This window comes from Nomia melanderi, chromosome 7, assembly GCF_051020985.1.
Source record: "Nomia melanderi isolate GNS246 chromosome 7, iyNomMela1, whole genome shotgun sequence".
NCBI classification, from domain to species: domain Eukaryota; kingdom Metazoa; phylum Arthropoda; class Insecta; order Hymenoptera; family Halictidae; genus Nomia; species Nomia melanderi.
The window spans coordinates 12,974,373-12,993,901 of record NC_135005.1 but is presented as its reverse complement, the minus strand read 5'-3'; the positions used below and the strand labels follow the sequence as shown (position 1 = coordinate 12,993,901).

Below are 19,529 nucleotides of genomic sequence, written 5' to 3'. Positions count from 1 at the left end.
CACGCAGATTGATAAGGCTTACCTAAGTGATTGAACAATCAATTAAACCCAGAGAAACTGATCGTGAAAACTGACAGACTTTATTATTAAATTACAAATGTGGTTTAAATAAATGTAAAGACACCGACGCAACGTACAGAAGTAACATTAATCCGTGACGCTCAACGTCGCAGGCCAGCAGTCATACATAAATGTGCATAAAACGTTCTCTTCCACTCCGTCTTAATAATTCTAAGACTACGGAACAATCGATATGCGAAGGAATGCGTGTTAACAAGTAAGAGAGTTCGTTCGTTGATCATTTGGTCAACGGGCACGGCTCCGATACGTATTTCTTGAAACTGCCGTGAACGCTTTTCAAATGATTCCTACATTTGTCTTTGGTATCCTCCAAGACGCAGAGCAGATCAGTCCTTGACTGGCTGTCCAAAGCCTGCGTGAAGCTCCGCAGAAGAGCCCAGTCTATTTCAGGAACGCCATCCAAATCTTCCGCCATTTCTTTCACTTTGGTAACATGGTTTATTAATAGCTCCAGTGGAGGTACCTTTCTCGATGGCCTGAAAATACAATTTCCTATCAACATCATTTTTACTCGGGGTGTTTACGCAAAGTATGAAATTGAATCGATCGAATGAATCTTCCACTTCCGGAATCTGTTTTACCGACCGAGTCAAGCGACCGGTTTACATTTGAAATCGACGGATTATTTCTGAAAAAAAGTTTCAATATTGAAAGATTCATTTAATCGTGTGAGATTACGTTTTATATATTGAAGGGAATAACATTTCGTAATTATTACTAAACGTTGCGATGATTTCTACGTACGAATCACTCTTTCCTTCCTCGAGGAATTGGTTACAGGTCTCGTACAACGCCAGACATTCAATGTTGTCCGTAAGTTGACGTCTCTCCAAGTACCTTCTGAAAATTTCTCTGCCTCGTGGGTGAGACAGGGTTCTGTGTATATTATCTGTGATCTGGTCTAATTCTTCGCGGTTGAAACCGGAAGTGCACTTCCCGATGCAGCCGATTACCTGAGTCGGTAGGGTCTGCATACTTCATTCCGCCTGAGAACAAAACAGTTCCATGTACTTCGCTATGTTACGAAATATTATTTGTTGACTAATTTGAAATATTATTTGTTCGATAAGTTCCATCGAAGGTAAACTGGGAAACAAGAAATTGGTACAATAACACGTCGGGCGGGACAAACAATGACACAGGTGTACCATCGTAGTTAAATTACTGTTTAAGAGAAACAAGCGTCAGCAGGTAACACTTTATTTAGGTTACGCGTAAAAACAAGCTGTTGAACGATCCAATTATCGACATTAGAGGGCACACGAAAGTAACGCCACAAATCTCGTTATCGGTTTAATTCATGCTTTCCCCGGGCACGTGACACTATCGCCGTTGTTATCGTTTGGGCAACCGAAACAGAGAGAGTTATTGATCGGTACTTCTACAGAACCGGATTCACAGTGGCTGGCTGTCTTAATCGGCCGACGTTGCGTGTCTTCGGCGACCAAGCAATGATAACTTTTATCGAACAATACTTTACTGTAGATTCTTATATAATTATTCATATGTGCAGTCTGTTACCAAACAAAGCTCAGATATAATATTTCTTTTGTAGGCTATCGTATGTGTGGCATCAGTTTCTTTGACAGTACGATATTACATCATACATGCGATAATGAATATAGGTAGTTATGTACTCTGTGCGACGTTCATATAATTCGCAAATGTATTGTATTTTATATATGTAAACTAACACTGAAGTTACTTGTAATTCCTACGGTGAATTTCATTGTAATTACTTACAACCGATAGAAATAGAAATATTTGTCGATTGATACCTGCTGGCGCTGTGTCTCACCGTTCACCCTTGTAGACGATTGTACTACAATGATTCACACATAAAGATAAGAGATATTTAAGATAAGAGATAAATGTCATCTAATTCCGTAGAGTTTAAACTCTAACACTTTACGATGGAATCACAACGATCCTGGTAACGAAATGATACTAACCGTGTATTTGTAGAACATGAACGTTATTTTTAAACAGAACGGGGAATATGTCCTGCGAGGTTATTCGTGAAACGCTGCGCGCCGTCTGACGCGTGACTCGGTGAGCCGAAAATATATTCAACGATGGTAACAATGGGCGCTGGATTCGCACGGACGTGTTTCCCCTTTCCGTCGAGTAATCATCGAAAATGTTACTCACTTCTAGCTATTTAATTTTGAGAATTTTTTATTGTAATCGTTTAGCTTGGCTTTGCTTCGTTTGCAAAGAATTGATGGAGCTCTTCAAGTTCTGGATTGTAATTCTTTGATCTCAATGGACCGATTAATTGATTTCTAGAAGATGAAATATTTTTAAAGGAATTGTAGATTGTATTTTGGTTCTTATGGTAGAAATTACGCTGAACTTATTTCAGCCCGAATGTGGTCAGTATTCTTTAAATGGTATTTATTATTCGGAGCACAGTGGGTGAAGTAACTGCACGTCACTCGGAATGCGAAATGGTCTCTTGAATAGTAAACTGACAATAGCTGGTAGATGTTAGAGCAATGAAGAAAACTCTATAAAAGTCTATTTTATAAGATTGATTTATTTCGAAATATAGATTTGTAATTATACAAAATAATCGCTGTAGGATGTATGATGTTGTTATTTATGAGGAAATAAAATGTTTAAATAAACCCATGAAGAGTATTTGATAGTTATTAAACATTGTTAAGAATTATACACTGTTTTTAAATTTTTAATTGTTAATTACGATGGATAGATTATTCAAATTTACCGCCATAAAATGCGCGGGGAAATGTACTTAGACGGAGTCAGAATGTATAACTGGAATTGAATTAGCAGAAAAACAATATTTAACTATTTTATATATTCATAATTATACGTATTTGGTAACTAATTGGAATTATGGATTCCGAATTTCCTGATCCTGATGAAGAATTTGATTTAGTCCACGCAGACGAATATGAACTTCTGAAAGAAATTGAAGGTAAACTAAGGATAACCTTGTTATCGGTATTTAATTTTGAATTAAGTATTTAATTTTCTATGTTGTTACTTGATTGTGAGTATTTTATTTATAATGTATGTGATATTTTATATTTTCTGGTTTTCGCAATAATGTTCTTTCTAACAATTAATTTAATTAAGATACCTGTCACAACATGTAAACAAACTGATTTCGAATATGACAGCTTATTAATATTTAATTGTAATTATTATATTTTAGAATATGAAGGGCAGAAGACACAAAAATCTCAAGAAATTCAAAATGTACATAATGAACATAAGAAGAAAGATGAATCAGTTAATGCAACACCTAATACATATAAGGAATCAAACTCTACCATACACAATGTACACAAGGAATTGAATATTTTCACAACTAATAAACACAATGATTTCATTACTCCTAGTAATAAAGGATCTGATAGTATTGATATAGATAATACAAAAAAACGAAATTATGATGAACTGTTTGGAGACATTTCTGACATAATAGATCTCAATGATCATGGTAAATAATTTGGGTAATTTTGTATACTTTAGATAACTATATTTAAACCTATTTTTCATTCCAGTTGATATCTATGAACCTACAGGAAAGAAACCAAGGTGGGATCAGCCTGAAAATATAATTAAAGTAGTATTAGATGCTAGAGAAAAATTTCATGTACATAGCAGAGGAGTATCTGTTAAAAGAAAATATTATGAAGAGTATGTAAAATACAGTAATTATTTTATTTATTGACTTTATTTAACAATTACTAATTTCATTTAGAAACGAAGATACAATATCTTTACGAGTTCCTCGCTGGAATTTTGTGGCTTTAACCAGGCCACGTGATGCCCAGCGTATATATATTAGGTTAAAAGATGATACTGAACCCAATGTGAAAGAAAGTACCCGCACATTTTCCAATTTATTGTCTGTACCTTATGATCAATTGAAGGCTGAAGCAGAAGAAATTGTATGTGGGTCAAATATTTATATAACTTTATAAATCTCAATATTCAATGATTTTATTATAATTTTACAGATGGTGCAAAACGCTAAACGTGCTAGTTGTGAAAATTCTAATGTTTCAACCACAGGCTTCAGGCAAGATAATGAGCTGTGGGTTGATAAGTATAGACCAAGATCTTATATAGAATTACTTTCAGATGAAAGTGTGAACAGACATTTATTACATTGGATAAAACTCTGGGATAAGGTAGTATTTAACCGGAATTATGTACAAAATAAAAAGAAAAAACTGTATTCCACATTCAGAAATAGGAAATTTATCAATGAAAAAGATATTGAAGAGGTAGACAATAGAGGATTCCCAATTCAAAAAATAGCTTTATTAACTGGACCACCTGGATTGGGGAAAACTACATTAGCTCACTTAGCAGCTAAACATGCTGGATATAATGTGGTAGAAATCAATGCCAGTGATGAAAGAAGTCCTGATGCCTTCAGGTAACATAACAATTTATGATGAAATTAAATTTGATAAAGTCACTAATGTACATTTTGAATATAGGCAAGTCCTTCTTTCATCAACACAAATGAAAGCTGTAATGGGAAGCGAACCACGACCAAATTGCCTCGTTTTAGATGAAATTGATGGGGCGCCAGTAGCATCAATTGAACTTTTACTGAAATTTGTTCAAGGTAAACTAGTCCAGAAAGGTAAAAAGGATAAGGGAAAGGGTGATAAACAATCCCTGACTTGTCATCGCCCTGTAATATGTATTTGCAATGAACCATATACTCCTTCATTAAGGTAATTTTCCTTGATTAATTAATATGCAGAGGATTAACGATGAGAAGTAAGAATACATTAAAAAATTATGTGTAACAGATCCCTCAGAGCAACTGCACTTATTATAGCAGTACCAGAAGTGAGTCCCGCAAGATTAGCAGATAGATTAATGGAAGTATCACGAAAAGAAAATTTAAAAGTCAATCCAGACGTACTTCTGAAATTAGCTGAAATATCCGGTTGTGATGTAAGGTCGTGTTTAGGCGCACTCCAATACATGGGAGGCGCCAAATTAGGAGACAATGTATCATTTGCATTAAAGGACAGCAGGAAAGGATTATTTGATTCGTGGAAGCAGATACTAGCAATACCTATGGACAAAAGAGGAATACTTCCTATTTCAAAGAGAGTTAGTCTTGTACTGAAAACTGTACAAAATGGTAAAGCATTGTATATGATTCAGCCATGATATATTTTATTAATAACCATTTATTTCCTATTTCAGCGGAGACAGAAAAATTAGCACAGGGGATATTCCATAACTACCCAGAAGTTTGTTGTGATAAAATGAACTACATAGTCCTATGTTTACAGTGGTTTCAGTTCTTTGATGAAGTACTATCTCTAGTTGCAAACTCCCAAGTCTGGTCTGTTATGCCCTATACAAATTATGCTTTCATCACATGGCATTTATATTTTCCCAATGCAAAAAACATTAAGTTATCTTATCCCTCCGTACCATACGAAGTAAGAAATTCAAACAGTTGATATGAAATACGATAGTAATCAATAATTTTAATATATATTCATTGTAGATGCATCAAAAACAAGCAAAAAGTATAGGTATCCTAACGACCGTTTATAAAAGTAGCGGTCGTGATATCATAACGTTGGCGGTCGATATTGCTCCTTTCTTGCCAGATTTACTGTGTCCTCGATTGCGAACAGTTTCTGGACATTTACATTCGACCAAAGAAAGAAATGATCTTGCTCGTTTGGTAAATGTTCTACTCGAATTTGGTCTGACATTTGCACAAGAAAGAACTCCTGACGGAATCTATGATTATAATCTAGATCCGTAAGCTATGAGAATGTACTGTACAATTCCATTTAAAGGGCATATTTTAATTTTATGTTTTTTAGGAACATATTTGAAATTGGTATTTTTCCTGAATGCAAACATCGTCGAACTCTTGCGTATGCGATGAAACAAATAATTGTTCAAGAGTTGGCAGCTGAACGTTTACGGCGGGCTTCAAACGCTCTGCTTAATACAAAAAATTCTACAGAAAAAGTAGATGACAACACCAAAAGAAATAATAATACAACAAAGGCAGCTTCCAAAGAACAAGTTAAAAAGCCTGAAACGCAGATAAAGGAAATTGTAAGTTCAATATTTATTATTCTTGTATTTGTTATATTTTTTCATAAATAACATACTAACAAAAAAAAACTAATTGTTACAGACATATAAAGATTTCTTTGGAAGAGTAATTACGGTAGATCAAGATAAACAAAAAAAGTCAGATAAAGAATCCAACAATTCGCACAACTTTTTGACGAAATATGGCGTTTGTTATAAATACAAAGAAGGTTTTAGTAATGCTGTTCGTCGAAACATAACTATGGCAGATCTCCTTTGAATTGTAAAATAATTATGGCAGCTCTGCTCCAAGTTGTAACATAATACATTTTTTTATTCAGTTTTGACAATAAAGTTATTTATTTTATACACACATCTTAAAATTCCCAAACATGAAATTACTATAGGGATGAAGTATTATCTAGTTATTTAATTTTATTCCTGCTACGATAACTCAATAATTCCAGGTTAGTTTCACGTGGGAATAATAAATTCAACTGTATCAAACACAGCAGACAAGTACTGTCAATTTTAAGTTTCCTAAAATTATATCGTTATCTTACAATATAAATATTGTTCCTAATCTTACAATAGTTATTTCTATGTAGTACAATAACCATTTTGAATATTTATTATCTATGATTTCACAGTCTAAAAATGAGTAACCCAGACCACATGGCCTTTATTTTATATCATTAAAGGAAATTACATTCTTATAAAAAATACATGTTTTATTTATATATATAAATTTATAATACCCATTTTTCTTTTCAATTATTATAGACCTAATATTGTTCTTGAAATATATGAAAAATGGATGTACAAAAAAAGAAGAAGCATTATTATCAAAACAGTGGTAACAGTCATAAGAAACGTAAACAATTCAGTCTAGAACCAGGTTCAATGGGTTTCTTATGCACATGTAATTTTCGTGAAAAAGATTGTGTACGTGATGCTTACAAATTACTTAATGAATTTGCCGATGAAATTTATGGATCAGAGGCTACAAAGGTATAGTGGAAATCAAAGAATTAACATTAATACATAAAATTTAAGGATGAAGGACTGTTTTTAATTCAAGGACTCAGATAATGATAATACCAAAACTCCTGTAGCAAAAGATGATTCTATTAATGATACAGACCCAGATGATGAGGAAGATATATCAACTTCTTTGAATAAAGAAATTAATGAATTAAAAGCAGAATACGCTAAACCAGTGAATGCAAGAAGGTTCCAGGTAAATAAACAAAAAGAAATTTGAAAAGAATAAATGTATTTACATTATCTTAAACTGACTTAATGACAAAATTATTCAGCATAATAATATTTATAAACTTTTTATTAGGTAGTCGATACTGGTGTGAAGAATGTAATTTTCATAAGGACATCTTTGTTGAATCCTTTAGAATTAGTTACTAAAATTATTACAGAGCTAGATAAAACTAAACAACAACGTACAAGATATATATTAAGATTAATTCCTATTGAAGTTATATGCAAAGCATATATGAATGACATAAAGCAGAAAGCAGACACAGTTCTTGAGAAGTACTTTGCACAGGAACCAAAAACCTTCAGCATTGTATTCAAGTATATTTTTATTATTTACATAATAATGAAGTTACTTTTGAATGACAAATATACTTATGTAAACATGTTTCAGTCGCCACAGTAACCACAATATACATAGGGAGGAAGTTATTAAAGATCTAGCTGAAATAATACACAAAAAGAATCCTGGAAATAAAGCAGATCTAAAGAATCCAGAACTTGCTGTAATAGTGGAAGTAATACGTGGTGTTTGTCTTATATCTGTTTCTCCAAATTATTACAAATTTAAGAAATATAACTTATTAGAAATATGTAATGTAAAGGAACCTGTAAATAATGCAAAGGTAAAAACATAATTTTTTGTACTAAGTATCTTTTGTTGTATCAGTTTTATAATACAAAGGAGTATAATTGTTATTTTTAGAGAATAAAGACTGAAGAAAGCCTAGAATCGAAAGACAGTGAAAAAGATCCAAAGCAGAATGAAATTTTATTAAAAGAAACAGTTGAAGATAAAGAATAATCAGTGACCATGACTGTATTACAACATTTTTAAATTATGTAAAATTAAGTTACTTTCCTGACAAATTTATACTTCGATAGTTAGTAGTATTTTATAATTATATTTCATATAAAAAAGTGTCTTATACAAATGTAAAAATGTATGTAAGATATAGGTCTTATATTAATAAATATTAACATCGAAACTGCCGAAATTTTATAATATTAAACACGCATGAAACAATAAAAATCATATTTTGGTTTTAATTTAGAAAAACGTTTAATAATTTGAAGTTCAATCATTTTTTTCAATTATTTAATAATCATTTAAAACCTTGATATGAGGTAAATTTGTACAAGGTCCCATGGTGTAATGGTTAGCACTCTGGACTCTGAATCCAGCGATCCGAGTTCAAATCTCGGTGGGACCTTTACATTTTATTTACTTTTTATAAATTATTTATTATTATTTTGCGTACATTTTAAACACATATATACAAGACGAAGAAAATAAAAAATGTAACTGAATAAAAATTATAAAATTAATAACTGTGTGGATGAAATATTTCATTCTAATATATTAGATGAGTATTTTCACAAATATAAAAAATCAACTGTTTGATTACTTATAAAGATATTCCGAAATAGATAATAAATTATATTCTTTTTATCAATTATAAAGTTAGAACTTGTATTTGTATAAACATAAAATATTTTTAAAACACACATCTAATGCCTTATTTTCAACAATCGGTCTGCGAATGTTATATCACATGTAGCGAAAATCATTAGATTTATATAAAACCATAAAGATTTAAAATCTAACATTTTTTTACTAACAATTATGCACTATCAGAGTAAATTAGAGTAAATCTTCATTTCAAATAATAAAAAACTTGGTATTGGTCAAGAAACTACACAACTTTTAAATTAAAATCGTATTAATGAAATATGTATAATTATTCAACGTAATTTGCTTATAATACTGTTTCATACAATCTTTTCTTCTTCTTTTAATTAATTAAACATAGAAAATAATGGAGATATCGTCTGTAAAGAAGTGGTAACATCAACTATGGTAGTGTGTTTCAAGGTCATCCCATTTACAGGCAGGAACATCAAAGATTTCCTCAGAAGTTCCGTCTCTATAAAACTGATCTGTGGTGTAATGTCAATTTCTTTCTAAATTAGTATCTAAACTAGTATTACACTATAATTTAAATCAGTATAAAATAAAAGGAAAGCGACCATGTCGAAAGTAAGCCTCAATAACAATTATCTTTTTATTAAAATATCTAAAGTTAAATGCGTTTCTAACCTCTGATGTATTATAGGATTGCAATGTTTATGTTACGTTCGAAGATCAACAGAAAATTAATAAATTTGCAAGATTATATGCAAAGATGGAAAGCTTGCAGTCACAGGTGAAAGGCAAACAGGTATCAATAGATATACCAGTAATAAATATTTCATATTACATATAACCTTATTTGGTCATGTACGATGTTGTATGTGTCAAATTTGAATACTTCCAACAGGACGAGTTAAAAAACTTGGAAGACGCATGTGACGAAGTGTCTAATTTATTCCTACTAGATGAAGATGTCAAAATACCTTATTATATAGGAGAAGTTTTTGTCTGGGAAGATATGGAAAAAACACAGGTTTGTTACCATCAAGTATTGAATAATTTTAAAACACCATTTCACCCGTTTTAGAGAAAAGTACACAATAAATATAAAAAGACATTATTTATGATATAATTCAATATAGAAATATTCATCAATGTATTAGTTTCCTATAATTTAAAGAAATATGCATTTACAGGGCTATTTGGATGATCTTAAAGTGAAGAAGAAAACGGAAATTTCAAATTTGGAAAGCCAGAGTGCTGATTTGAAGAACATTTTGAATGATTTAAAAACTCAATTAAAAGCAAAGTTTGGTAGTAGTATAAACTTGGATGTATATGAAGATTGATCTAGTCAAGTATGCATATAACCCTTATAATGTGATCTAAGCTTATTTTTCACACATTTATTTATTCATGACTTTTCCAATTCACATAATAGGAGGTGCATTTTATTATTCATCATAATATGTACAGGTAAAGCGACTTCAAATCCTACATATTTTACATGTATGGCCATTAAAGTTTGCACATGTTAACTGTTACCATGTGATAAATTCTTAATAAACTTATTACACTTTTTTCACATAGTTCTCTTCATTGTTATTTTCACCTTCCCATAACATTAATTTCATTAAAAGATCATTTTAAAAGATATTTTATTGGGTATTTAAAAAATATATAAAAAGATGTATGTAAACATTAACTATTTTTTACATAGAGGTTAACAAGCACAGTATATGTACATTCCTTTCAATAAAGGTTGAATTCAAGACGGCGGTAACTGTAGCATTAAATTTGGATGTCTGCCAAATTGTTCTCATTACAAAGTGCTCATGCAACATGACAGAAAAACTGCTTTCATGTTCTATATTTGTTGAATATTTTTGAACTTTACATGCTACTATGGTCTGTTCTAATATTATTATCTTATATTTGTCGCAATTTTCAAATTGGATATTATTTATGAATATTGCAAACAGTATTCAATAAGAAAATAGATTTTAAGGAACAGACAAAATACAGTAAACTATATAATTTTAACTGTATATTAGAAAATGTTATATTATATTTCTTTGTTTAACAGGCTATAATATATTCAGTATGTTTGTTAACAATCTGAAAATTACTAAAATACTTATATTTATAACAAATCATGAAGGCAAAGATTAAAATGTAATAACTTGTAATCATTGTGTAACTTATAATTTAACAATTTAATAAACGATTTGGAATTTGGTTGCACAGTTATACAGTTTCTGCCTTCCCTCTAACATCTGACTTGAGGTAATTTTAGTTTCACCTCTCAGTTTTGCTTCTGCCAGTACATAGTTCACTACAGTCCAATCAGTATCTGCTTATCTACTGTAGGAGTATGTTTAAAAAATAATCTTTTTTATCAATTAGTGAAAACAATTAATAAAACAGAATAATAAACGAGACCATATACTAAACTACTTACAATATATTTTACTATTTATTTATAAGTGTCATTAGTGAGATATATAAATTAAAAAAATTTTGTGAAAGATCCTTTTTGTAAGAACAGTAAACATGGATATGGACAAAGCAAGGGAACTAGTACTGACTATAAAGCAAAATAATAAGTCTCATGGAGGATATGGCTTACAAAAAGAGTGTGAAGCACTTGTTGGCCATATTTTGCAAAATATGTTGAAGTCTCCATTACCCACTTTAATTCCTGAAACGAAAAATGAAGAAGATTCTATCAGATACAGAGAAGAAGGTGCAAATTATGTATTAATTATATGAATTCAATCTTAACACTATAATTAACTGTATCAACTTTTAAAATGTTATAGGAAATCAGTATTTTGTAATGGGTGACGATAATGAAGCCATAAAATATTATACATTGAGCTTAGCATATGCAAATAATGAAGAACTTATGTCCCATGCTCATGCCAATAGATCAGCAGCTTTATACAGAAAACAAATGTTCAAAGAGTGTTTAATAGATATTGATTCTGCTTTGAATCTTGGATATCCAGAAGAGAAAAGAAAAAAATTGAAGGAAAGGGGGGCAAAAGCTATTGAAGAACTTAAAAAGAAATTGAAAATCAAAGACAATGAATCTATTAATACGGAGAAATTAATGGAGATGTGTTTAACAGAAACAATTGAAGAGCTACCTGTAACTGTAAAATACAAAAATGGGAAAGCCAAAGATAATGATGAAGAGGCATGCAAAAATGGACAGCTTAATGGAAATAAAGAAGATTCAATTAATGGTTGTGGTAATCCACTAAGTAAAAAAAAAGAACCAAGATATATAATAGATGAAGGTCCTTTAAAGTTAGCTTATGGTCCTAGCAAAGAGGCTCCTGCAGTTAGCGATGGTGTTATAATTTCTTTCTCGGAAAAATATGGACGTCATTTAGAAGCTACTAAAGAATTTAAACCGGGAGATGTTGTTTCTATTGAAGAACCGTATGCACACATCATTTATGCACAAAAGTAAGAAATTACATTTTAATATAATATTCTACATGAATGAAAATAATTATGGAATTCATACATATATAGAGGTTCTAAATTAATATAATGATCATACAAAATATCTCTTATTGAACAATATAATTTCCCTCCAAGCATTACTATTAAATATGTTACAGATATATGGTGCAATTCTGTCCATTTAATCATCCTATATATTTATATATAAACATTATAATCTTGTAATTTACAGATATCATACACATTGTCACCACTGTCTTTCAAGAAGCTGTAATTTAATTCCATGTCCAAGGTGCCCTATGGCAGTATATTGCTCAGAAGAATGTAGATCAATAGCTTGGAATATGGCACATGATTTAGAGTGTCCAATTTTAGCAGTTCTGGGAAATTTATTCAATGTTGATAAAGACAAAGTAAGAATGCTTACCAAAATTGTTCGTTTTCTGATTGTAGTAACAGCAAAAGGCAAGAAGATTGCAGAACTGCACGAAGATATGAAAATAGCAGAACGTAATCCAGGTAAATAAGCTTTTTCACATTTTATAGCTAAAATGAAAATAAAAAGACACATAGAAATCATGTTTTAAAGACAAAAGAAAGATGAGAAAGTATATCATGAAAGATATTGAATTATAACATACTGTATAACTATATATTTTATAAAATATTTCATTTTTGTAGATGATAGAACTGCAGGATTTACAGATGAAGGTATACTGGACAGCAAGAGTGCACGATCTGCTTTAAGCCTTGCAACTAACATGACAACAAGGCCACTCATTGGTATCAGTGCATTTGCCTGTATTTCAGCTTTGGCCTCTATCCTTCTAGCCACACAGACTAATTTCTTCTGCAAGAAATACAAAATGAATGAAATAAAAGACGTTAATAATGTCCCTCAGTTAAAATTTTGTGGCAGCCTCATGTTTCGTGCCTGTGTCATAATGTCTTCTAATTGCTTCACAGTAATTTCTTTGACAAATATTTTAAAAATATAAAAAATGTTTAATCATACAATTCATAATGCTCATAGAAAATTTAATAAAACAAATGATAGAAACATAATACATTAATCATTTTACAATTATCGAAATTTATTTTCTAGATACAACAAGAACCAGGAATTAAAACTGGTTCTGGACTATATGTGACGCATAGCTTGTACAACCACTCCTGTGCTCCAAACACTTTTCGTCATTTTGAAGGATTGACAATGCTCACTCGTGCTTTGGAACCAATATATCCTGGAGATCAAATATTCACTGGTTATGGTGCTGCATATGCACATATGCCAAGATCTGAAAGAAGAGAGAAAATAATGGAGGACTATTTCTTTGAATGTGACTGTCCTGCCTGTGATGCCAACTGGCCAATGTACAACGAAATTCTTCAGAATCACATTGGTTCCATCACCAAAAACAAAGAACTCGTAGAGAAACTGAAACCATATAAGCAGAGATTGGTAAAGAATATGTATGATATTGATGCTGTAAAATCCGTTCTTTGTATTCTATACAAAGAAGTGTCCCAGCCTTGCGAAGAGATAGTACACGCAGAACAATACCTAAAGAGTTATTACTTAGGTAAATTTGATCATATGTCAACATAACAAGTATCCATGCTTATTTATACCCATATAGCTTTGCTTACCTGCTAATGCTTAATAATATGCTTACTTACATCCTGCAAATCACATTTAATTATATAAAATGTACTTCACTTTATGCACTAGTTTATTTTATTGCTTATTAACATAATGAAGCTGCTTCTGAGTTCATAGCTTATACTGCTTCATAATAATGGGTCTATACATTACGCACTTTGCTGCAAAGGTATGTGAAGAGCAAGTCAGTGAGGTTGTTAAAACTGATTGAACAGACGTGTATTTTCTTGTTTCTAGATCCACGAGAATGAGGCATCAACGTTATATCAAGTTGTTAATAAAAGACATAAAATATTCCTAAAAACAGTTTATTGAAGTTATACATATGATGTTTATCTAATTCCTAAAAAAAGAATGTGCAAAACTTTCATGTAATACATTTGTACGAATAAACTGATTGAAAGTTATGTAATAATATATGGTTTAAGAAACATATATAATACTCAATTTCTACTTTCCTTAGGAAAAAGAACACACCTGCATCATCACAAGTGCAATAGGAAACTTAATATTTTATAAGCATCGTAATTTATTATAAAAATGAAATGCTTTATATTTATATTTATATATATATATATATATGTATATATGTATATTTTTACATTAGACAAAGTTTACAAGGCTTATAAATTCGCCCAAATGGTTTCTCTTACTAATTTCAAGAGACACACTGTAGGTACTGATAACGTAATATTTCAAAACTAATAAAAGCTATAAAAGAGACATAAGCAACAATGGCAATTCATTAAAATGATAATGTAATAAATTCTACGCACTAAATTGAAAATAACATATAATTATAATGAGTGATGGAATTGTTTCATCAAATTATCTACCACTAAATCAATATATTACACATTGAAATTCTCCACCATAACAAACTATTCAGGCTTCATTAAAGTTCAGAATATAATTATACTTCAAACCTATTGTTTAATATTTAAGGTATGAATCATACCTTGATTAACATTATAGCAATGGGAAGCAACAGGGTTAAAAGAAGCATAAAGCTCATCCTTGAAAATCATCAGACATACATCTAATACGCAACATCTCTTCTGTTTATCATGCTATGCATACTAAGTTAAAATTTCTGTCCTGGGAATGAAAGGATTGAACATATGTATAGGCAAATATCAGTGTACACCTATGATATTCAGAACCATAGAAATATAACATCTACAGTATTTCACTGTTATTTGACAAACATATTATTTCATTAAATGATTGTAGAACATAGAATTTCACCACACATTTTTCATTATATTAATATAACAGATGTTAGTACCTTTATAATTGTATGTTGTTCAAATCATTTCTATATCCTACAACTAAACATATTCTGTGAGAAAATCTTGGTAAATTACAAACTTAATACCAATGTTCTCATCATAAAAAATATAAGAACAATAATTTCCGTTAGTAGTTAAAAGCAGACCAGGCAAAAAGTATTAACTTCTTCAAATAACTATGGAATACTGTATAGAACTTACAAACCCTTATAAATCCTATGTTCAAAAGTGTATTATTTTATGCACATATAAGCATGCTAACACTTCACCAGAGAAGAATATCAAAACCACTTGTTGTTAAAGTTGATGATATTAACTAGTTTCCAATATACTATCAAATATAGCCTGTAGAATATTCATTTCATCGAACAAAATGAAATGAAATGTCCTGCTGAATGAGATGAAACGCAATAAAAAAACCATGTATGATTGAAAAAATCAATTAAAATCGACCGATATTCGAAAAAGCGGCAAACAGAGGTGTCGTGGTTGTAGCCGGTTGCTGATCGCCGATGCTTTTGAGCAAATTGCCTTGCAACAGACTGTCAAGGGCCTTTTGAACTGTCGGATCGTTTAGCAGAGGTGATGGTGAAACTCCCGTAGAGGTAGTTGTTGTGGACGCTGTTGTGGCAGTTGATGCTGCTGGCATAACATGATGTACTCATGTAGTTAGCGGTTGTAATACCAGCAATAAATATATTCGAAGTTCGTTCGCTTTGATCACTGCATCAAGAGGAAACTGGCACAAGAACACTACACGCACTGAAAACTCGATTTAAAAATATCGCAAAGCGTACGAAGTTCGTTTTTATAATCAGATCACTTGTACTCAACAATTATAAATTTTACCTCGATTTGTTTGTCTAATCATTTAGACAAAACTTGCGTTACAATTTTCTCAATTTGAAACTTCTTCGGTAGAAATTTCATTAAATTACTTGAAAAGAAATTGTAGTTTCTTTGGACAAGTTCATGAAATGTACACAAACAAATCCAAAAAGAAATGTAAAAAATAAATGCTCTCCAAATCGGTGAGATGCATCTGAAACGACCTTTTTAAAAGTGCAATCATCATGCTGCAAAAGGTCTGAGAAAATTTGTCTCGCGTGACGAATGATCCGATATCAATATTTTTACAGTAAAAGGGAGCAAATATCACAGTTATAACACATAACCGTTATACGAAGGTAAAAAAAAACGAAAGGACCGCACTTATAGCGTGCTTGTTCCTTCAATTCCTTGTTAAAGGAATTATGGACTTAACGAGTGTCAAAGTTTGCTGAAACAAAGTCTGACAACTAACTTTGAAGAAACAAAAATTCATTAGAAAACATGTTTTTATGATATTTATGATCTTCTAATTCATAAACATTTAATAATAATACGAATTACGTACAATATCTTTGGATATTTTATTTTTTCCTTGAATTTGACTAATAATAAAATATAATTTTTACCTGATCCCCAAGTAGCCGGTGGGACTGGAGTTGGTGCAGATGTTGGAGCCGGAACCGGGCTAGGAACAGGTGCTGTCGAACTGGTTTTATTGCTATTTAATATATTAAGTATCCTTGACTGTAATTCTGCTTGTTTTGGATCGCTGACTGCTATCGTCGTCGTTGTTGTGGTCAGATCTTTTACGTCTCCTAATTCTACTTGTACTTGTTCCTCTCGTTTAATCTCAAGATACTTTATTACACGATCGTACTGTAGTACTGTTAATTGGTGATTATCAGCCAGCATGTTTAAAAGAACTTGGATAGCATCAGGATGTCGCTCATTCGCAAACGGTGTGTTCAGTGGTACTGATCGTCCACCGGCTTTGTAATTGGCAAAGTCCCGCGATATTAAATTAATAGCATCTTCGACAAGCATGTTTCTGTGCTCTATATAAAAATTTCGATTTGTATTAATGCAGAAAATATGTTTATTATAATACTGAAGTTATACCTTGTGGTAAGCCATGAAGAATATTTAGTGTTAAGGAATGATGTTCTTGATTGATCGGTGTAACTACAACAGCATACAAACATCCACGACTTGCTATATTTCCTAAAACCCTACTAAGAAGTACATCTTCATTTGGAAATAGTAAATCCACTGTTAACCCAATCTTTTTCAGCCTAGCCTCAATACTTTCTGCATATTCCCTATTGTTGTAAATGCCAGTATTAGAAATAATTAGTACTTATTACTTAGCAGACATAAAGTTAAATGCTTTTAATAACTCTAAATATGAATAAGGTGTTTAAATATTAAAGGATAATCTTAACATGACCTTGACAACTTTATCTTTGTGCAAATGCCCATATCACCAACATTAATTTTTTTCCACCTTATTTAGTTTTAGAGTAGATGTGGTTACAATGCATATAACTTTACAATATGTTTTAAGAATTAAAGACTTTTATACGTACGTTAGTGCCTTGTTGACAACAATGATTTCACAGTCATTTTTTTCAGTTGTTGCATTTGTATACTCACTTGTGGTATTTGTATTACTAATGAAAAGATGTGGAATAGTTAGTGACACGTATGAGGAAAGTTATTGATTATGAATATATCAACTTACTTGAAACTCATGTTTACATCCCTAGGTCCATTATTTTTGAAATCTTCATAGCGATTGTTACTGTCATTAAATGAGTCTCTGCCAAAGTTATTGTTTCTAGTTCTATCGCCTTGTTTATGATCCCAATCTCTACCACTTTTATCTTCTAAACGACCACTTCTGTTAATAGGGCTACGATCTCTGAAGTTATTTCCCCCTGAATTGTCTCTGTTTTTATTTCGATTTTTTCCAGCCCTATTACCTCTTGCTCTGCCACCTCCACCACTGTTCACACCTCCACCACCTCCACCAGTTTGATTATGATTATTCTGATTATTCACATTTCGGTTTTGATTCCCTCCTGGTCTATTTTGATTCCCACCAGGTCCAAATTGATTACCAGTTCTATTCTGATTACCTGGATTAAACTGATTATTGCCTTTATTTTGCATTATACTATTAAACTGATCACTTCCATTATTTCTATTTTGATTTCCAAACTGATCATTATTCTGATTTCCATCGCCAAATTGATCATTACGATTTTGTATGGTACTCCCCTTTTGACTATCATTCATTTGTATATCAGAACCAAAACTTTGGTTCGCATTGAAAGAAGAATTTCCACTAAAACTCTGATTTCCACTATTAAAAGAATCATTTCCAGTATTGAAATGATTGCTGTTAGAACTAAACTGATTAGTTGGACCTCCCTGTTGTTTTGGTCCTCCACCTCCAGACTGATTATCTTTCTTTGCTGGTCTAACATCTATTTAAGACAATACATAATATAAATATTTAGTTTTAAGTGTAAACAAATAAGTATAAAGTGTTTTAGTTTGATTTGAAATTACTAGAAGTAGCATGAAGTATAATGAAGAAAATTGATAAATAAAAATACCTATTCTTCTGCCTTTGAACATCGCACCATTCTCATTTTGAATAGCTTTTTGAGCAGACTGTTCTTCCTCAAACTGAACAAATCCAAAACCTCTATTTATCGCCGAACCAACAACAGTCCCGTATTTTGAAAAATGTTCCTCTAATTCGTGTTTGGTCATATCATCTGTTTGCAAATGGCCCACGAATATGCGGCTACTCACAGTAGCAGGATCTTTTAATAATCTTACACTCATTTTGCCGTAAGTTGCCTTTGAAGACCGATTTCTCCACAAAGAAAATACTTATGGACCGATAATTCTCATTCAAATAATAAAACCAAAGAGAGGTTAAATTGCGATGCTGACGTTTACTTTTTCCTATCTATATCACTTTGATAGATATTAACTAGCACAATAGTGTAAATAATACACAGCGACAACGTCTTCTTCAATTTTCTCTATTCTGGTTCCATTTGTTCATAGAATAATAATATTATCGAAACGATGGTGATTTCAAAACAGGAACCGTCAATCAACAATTGAAGGCTGAACGAATCCCTTATGATGGCGTGCGTATATGGGAGTTACTGTTGTATAAGTGTGTTCTGTTTTCAAACATGCCAGAGAACATTAAACCTTCTCCACGTTTTCAACGACTTCTATACTTTCTACCAAAGATGTCTAACTTACTCCCCTCACGCTAGTAACTCGAAAACAGCGTTCCCCTGCTACTTCTGTTCAAGGAGCTGCCCACGGCTGTGTCCTGCGAGCAGTTCTATGTAGTGTTCAATATTAATAGGTGAAAGTAGGAATAGAGAGGGTAACGTTT

At 31.5% G+C, this 19,529-nt stretch overlaps 6 protein-coding genes and 1 non-coding gene across 16 annotated transcripts; 5 read left to right on the top strand and 2 right to left on the bottom strand.

The window, feature by feature from the left end:
- Positions 1–58: 58 nt before the first annotated feature.
- LOC116430491 (uncharacterized) lies at positions 59–2,151 on the bottom strand. Of its 3 annotated transcripts, none has more exons than XM_031984728.2 (4): positions 2,034–2,151; positions 1,860–1,903; positions 826–1,067; positions 59–557 (listed from the first exon to the last, which is right to left on the bottom strand). In XM_031984728.2, the coding sequence occupies exons 3-4, from the start codon at positions 1,053–1,055 to the stop codon at positions 299–301; spliced, it is 489 nt and encodes a 162-aa protein (XP_031840588.1). In that variant the 5' UTR covers positions 1,056–1,067; positions 1,860–1,903; positions 2,034–2,151; the 3' UTR covers positions 59–298. The 3 variants fall into 3 exon arrangements, with proteins under 3 accessions (XP_031840588.1, XP_031840589.1, XP_076225004.1); XM_031984729.2 differs by having other exon boundaries at positions 1,825–1,903; positions 2,034–2,113; XM_076368889.1 differs by lacking the exon at positions 2,034–2,151 and having other exon boundaries at positions 1,880–1,902.
- cutlet (chromosome transmission fidelity protein 18 homolog) lies at positions 2,098–6,432 on the top strand. Its single transcript, XM_031984723.2, has 11 exons — positions 2,098–3,025; positions 3,266–3,553; positions 3,618–3,753; positions 3,818–4,007; positions 4,077–4,501; positions 4,566–4,808; positions 4,887–5,227; positions 5,293–5,534; positions 5,603–5,865; positions 5,931–6,171; positions 6,254–6,432. Exons 1-11 carry the CDS (start codon positions 2,944–2,946, stop codon positions 6,428–6,430), a joined length of 2,628 nt encoding a protein of 875 aa, XP_031840583.1. The 5' UTR covers positions 2,098–2,943; the 3' UTR covers positions 6,431–6,432.
- Positions 6,433–6,470: 38 nt separating this feature from the next.
- LOC116430490 (THUMP domain-containing protein 1) lies at positions 6,471–8,411 on the top strand. Of its 3 annotated transcripts, none has more exons than XM_031984726.2 (6): positions 6,471–6,617; positions 6,934–7,161; positions 7,232–7,390; positions 7,499–7,743; positions 7,817–8,048; positions 8,129–8,411. In XM_031984726.2, exons 2-6 carry the CDS (start codon positions 6,964–6,966, stop codon positions 8,225–8,227), a joined length of 933 nt encoding a protein of 310 aa, XP_031840586.1. In that variant the 5' UTR covers positions 6,471–6,617; positions 6,934–6,963; the 3' UTR covers positions 8,228–8,411. The 3 variants fall into 3 exon arrangements, with proteins under 3 accessions (XP_031840586.1, XP_031840584.1, XP_031840585.1); XM_031984724.1 differs by having other exon boundaries at positions 6,541–6,669; XM_031984725.1 differs by having other exon boundaries at positions 6,612–6,669; positions 6,801–7,161.
- A 153-nt stretch (positions 8,412–8,564) lies between these two features.
- Positions 8,565–8,636, top strand: TRNAQ-CUG (transfer RNA glutamine (anticodon CUG)). The gene has a single exon. It is a non-coding gene; the product is annotated as a tRNA-Gln (tRNA).
- A 658-nt stretch (positions 8,637–9,294) lies between these two features.
- Pfdn4 (prefoldin subunit 4) lies at positions 9,295–10,425 on the top strand. 2 transcript variants are annotated; one of them, XM_031984682.2, is made up of 5 exons: positions 9,295–9,463; positions 9,540–9,644; positions 9,744–9,869; positions 10,033–10,194; positions 10,278–10,425. In XM_031984682.2, exons 1-4 carry the CDS (start codon positions 9,455–9,457, stop codon positions 10,183–10,185), a joined length of 393 nt encoding a protein of 130 aa, XP_031840542.1. In that variant the 5' UTR covers positions 9,295–9,454; the 3' UTR covers positions 10,186–10,194; positions 10,278–10,425. The 2 variants fall into 2 exon arrangements, with proteins under 2 accessions (XP_031840542.1, XP_031840541.1); XM_031984681.2 differs by having other exon boundaries at positions 10,033–10,425.
- A 964-nt stretch (positions 10,426–11,389) lies between these two features.
- On the top strand, positions 11,390–14,360 carry LOC116430465 (protein-lysine N-methyltransferase SMYD4). Of its 2 annotated transcripts, XR_012998978.1 has the most exons (7): positions 11,390–11,582; positions 11,659–12,313; positions 12,546–12,832; positions 12,995–13,278; positions 13,419–13,925; positions 14,046–14,145; positions 14,214–14,356. XR_012998978.1 is itself a non-coding variant. In XM_031984653.2 (6 exons), exons 1-6 carry the CDS (start codon positions 11,390–11,392, stop codon positions 14,225–14,227), a joined length of 1,911 nt encoding a protein of 636 aa, XP_031840513.1. In that variant the 3' UTR covers positions 14,228–14,360. The 2 variants fall into 2 exon arrangements, 1 of the variants encoding a protein (XP_031840513.1); XM_031984653.2 differs by lacking the exon at positions 14,046–14,145 and having other exon boundaries at positions 13,419–13,896; positions 14,214–14,360.
- Neos (nuclear receptor coactivator protein neosin) lies at positions 13,023–19,447 on the bottom strand. Of its 4 annotated transcripts, none has more exons than XM_076369289.1 (6): positions 18,721–19,443; positions 17,841–18,588; positions 17,686–17,769; positions 17,219–17,418; positions 16,726–17,154; positions 13,023–13,163 (listed from the first exon to the last, which is right to left on the bottom strand). In XM_076369289.1, the coding sequence occupies exons 1-6, from the start codon at positions 18,953–18,955 to the stop codon at positions 13,141–13,143; spliced, it is 1,719 nt and encodes a 572-aa protein (XP_076225404.1). In that variant the 5' UTR covers positions 18,956–19,443; the 3' UTR covers positions 13,023–13,140. The 4 variants fall into 4 exon arrangements, with proteins under 4 accessions (XP_076225404.1, XP_076225403.1, XP_031840514.1 ...); XM_076369288.1 differs by lacking the exon at positions 13,023–13,163 and adding an exon at positions 13,474–13,611 and having other exon boundaries at positions 18,721–19,444; XM_031984654.2 differs by lacking the exon at positions 13,023–13,163 and adding an exon at positions 14,360–15,910 and having other exon boundaries at positions 18,721–19,447.
- Between the last annotated feature and the right edge of the window lie 82 nt (positions 19,448–19,529).

Bases quoted from the DNA above. Each gene is read 5' to 3' on its own strand.
- Neos (XM_031984654.2), bottom strand. From the start codon at position 18,955: ATGAGTGTAAGATTATTAAAAGATCCTGCTACTGTGAGTAGCCGCATA. The intron at 18,589-18,720 runs GTATTTTTATTT...TGTCTTAAATAG, and splicing joins GTTCAAAGGCAGAAGAATAG to ATGTTAGACCAGCAAAGAAA. The intron at 17,419-17,685 runs GTACGTATAAAA...TTACAACAATAG, and splicing joins GTTGTCAACAAGGCACTAAC to GGAATATGCAGAAAGTATTG.
- LOC116430491 (XM_031984728.2), bottom strand. From the start codon at position 1,055: ATGCAGACCCTACCGACTCAGGTAATCGGCTGCATCGGGAAGTGCACT. The intron at 558-825 runs GTACGTAGAAAT...TTGTATTTTCAG, and splicing joins GAGGAAGGAAAGAGTGATTC to GCCATCGAGAAAGGTACCTC.
- cutlet (XM_031984723.2), top strand. From the start codon at position 2,944: ATGGATTCCGAATTTCCTGATCCTGATGAAGAATTTGATTTAGTCCAC. The intron at 3,026-3,265 runs GTAAACTAAGGA...ATTATATTTTAG, and splicing joins ACTTCTGAAAGAAATTGAAG to AATATGAAGGGCAGAAGACA. The intron at 5,535-5,602 runs GTAAGAAATTCA...TATTCATTGTAG, and splicing joins ATCCCTCCGTACCATACGAA to ATGCATCAAAAACAAGCAAA.
- LOC116430490 (XM_031984726.2), top strand. From the start codon at position 6,964: ATGGATGTACAAAAAAAGAAGAAGCATTATTATCAAAACAGTGGTAAC. The intron at 7,744-7,816 runs GTATATTTTTAT...AACATGTTTCAG, and splicing joins ACCTTCAGCATTGTATTCAA to TCGCCACAGTAACCACAATA. The intron at 8,049-8,128 runs GTAAAAACATAA...TGTTATTTTTAG, and splicing joins AACCTGTAAATAATGCAAAG to AGAATAAAGACTGAAGAAAG.
- LOC116430465 (XM_031984653.2), top strand. From the start codon at position 11,390: ATGGATATGGACAAAGCAAGGGAACTAGTACTGACTATAAAGCAAAAT. The intron at 12,314-12,545 runs GTAAGAAATTAC...TGTAATTTACAG, and splicing joins CACATCATTTATGCACAAAA to ATATCATACACATTGTCACC. The intron at 12,833-12,994 runs GTAAATAAGCTT...TCATTTTTGTAG, and splicing joins AATAGCAGAACGTAATCCAG to ATGATAGAACTGCAGGATTT.
- Pfdn4 (XM_031984682.2), top strand. The intron at 9,645-9,743 runs GTATCAATAGAT...TACTTCCAACAG, and splicing joins CACAGGTGAAAGGCAAACAG to GACGAGTTAAAAAACTTGGA. The intron at 9,870-10,032 runs GTTTGTTACCAT...ATGCATTTACAG, and splicing joins AAGATATGGAAAAAACACAG to GGCTATTTGGATGATCTTAA.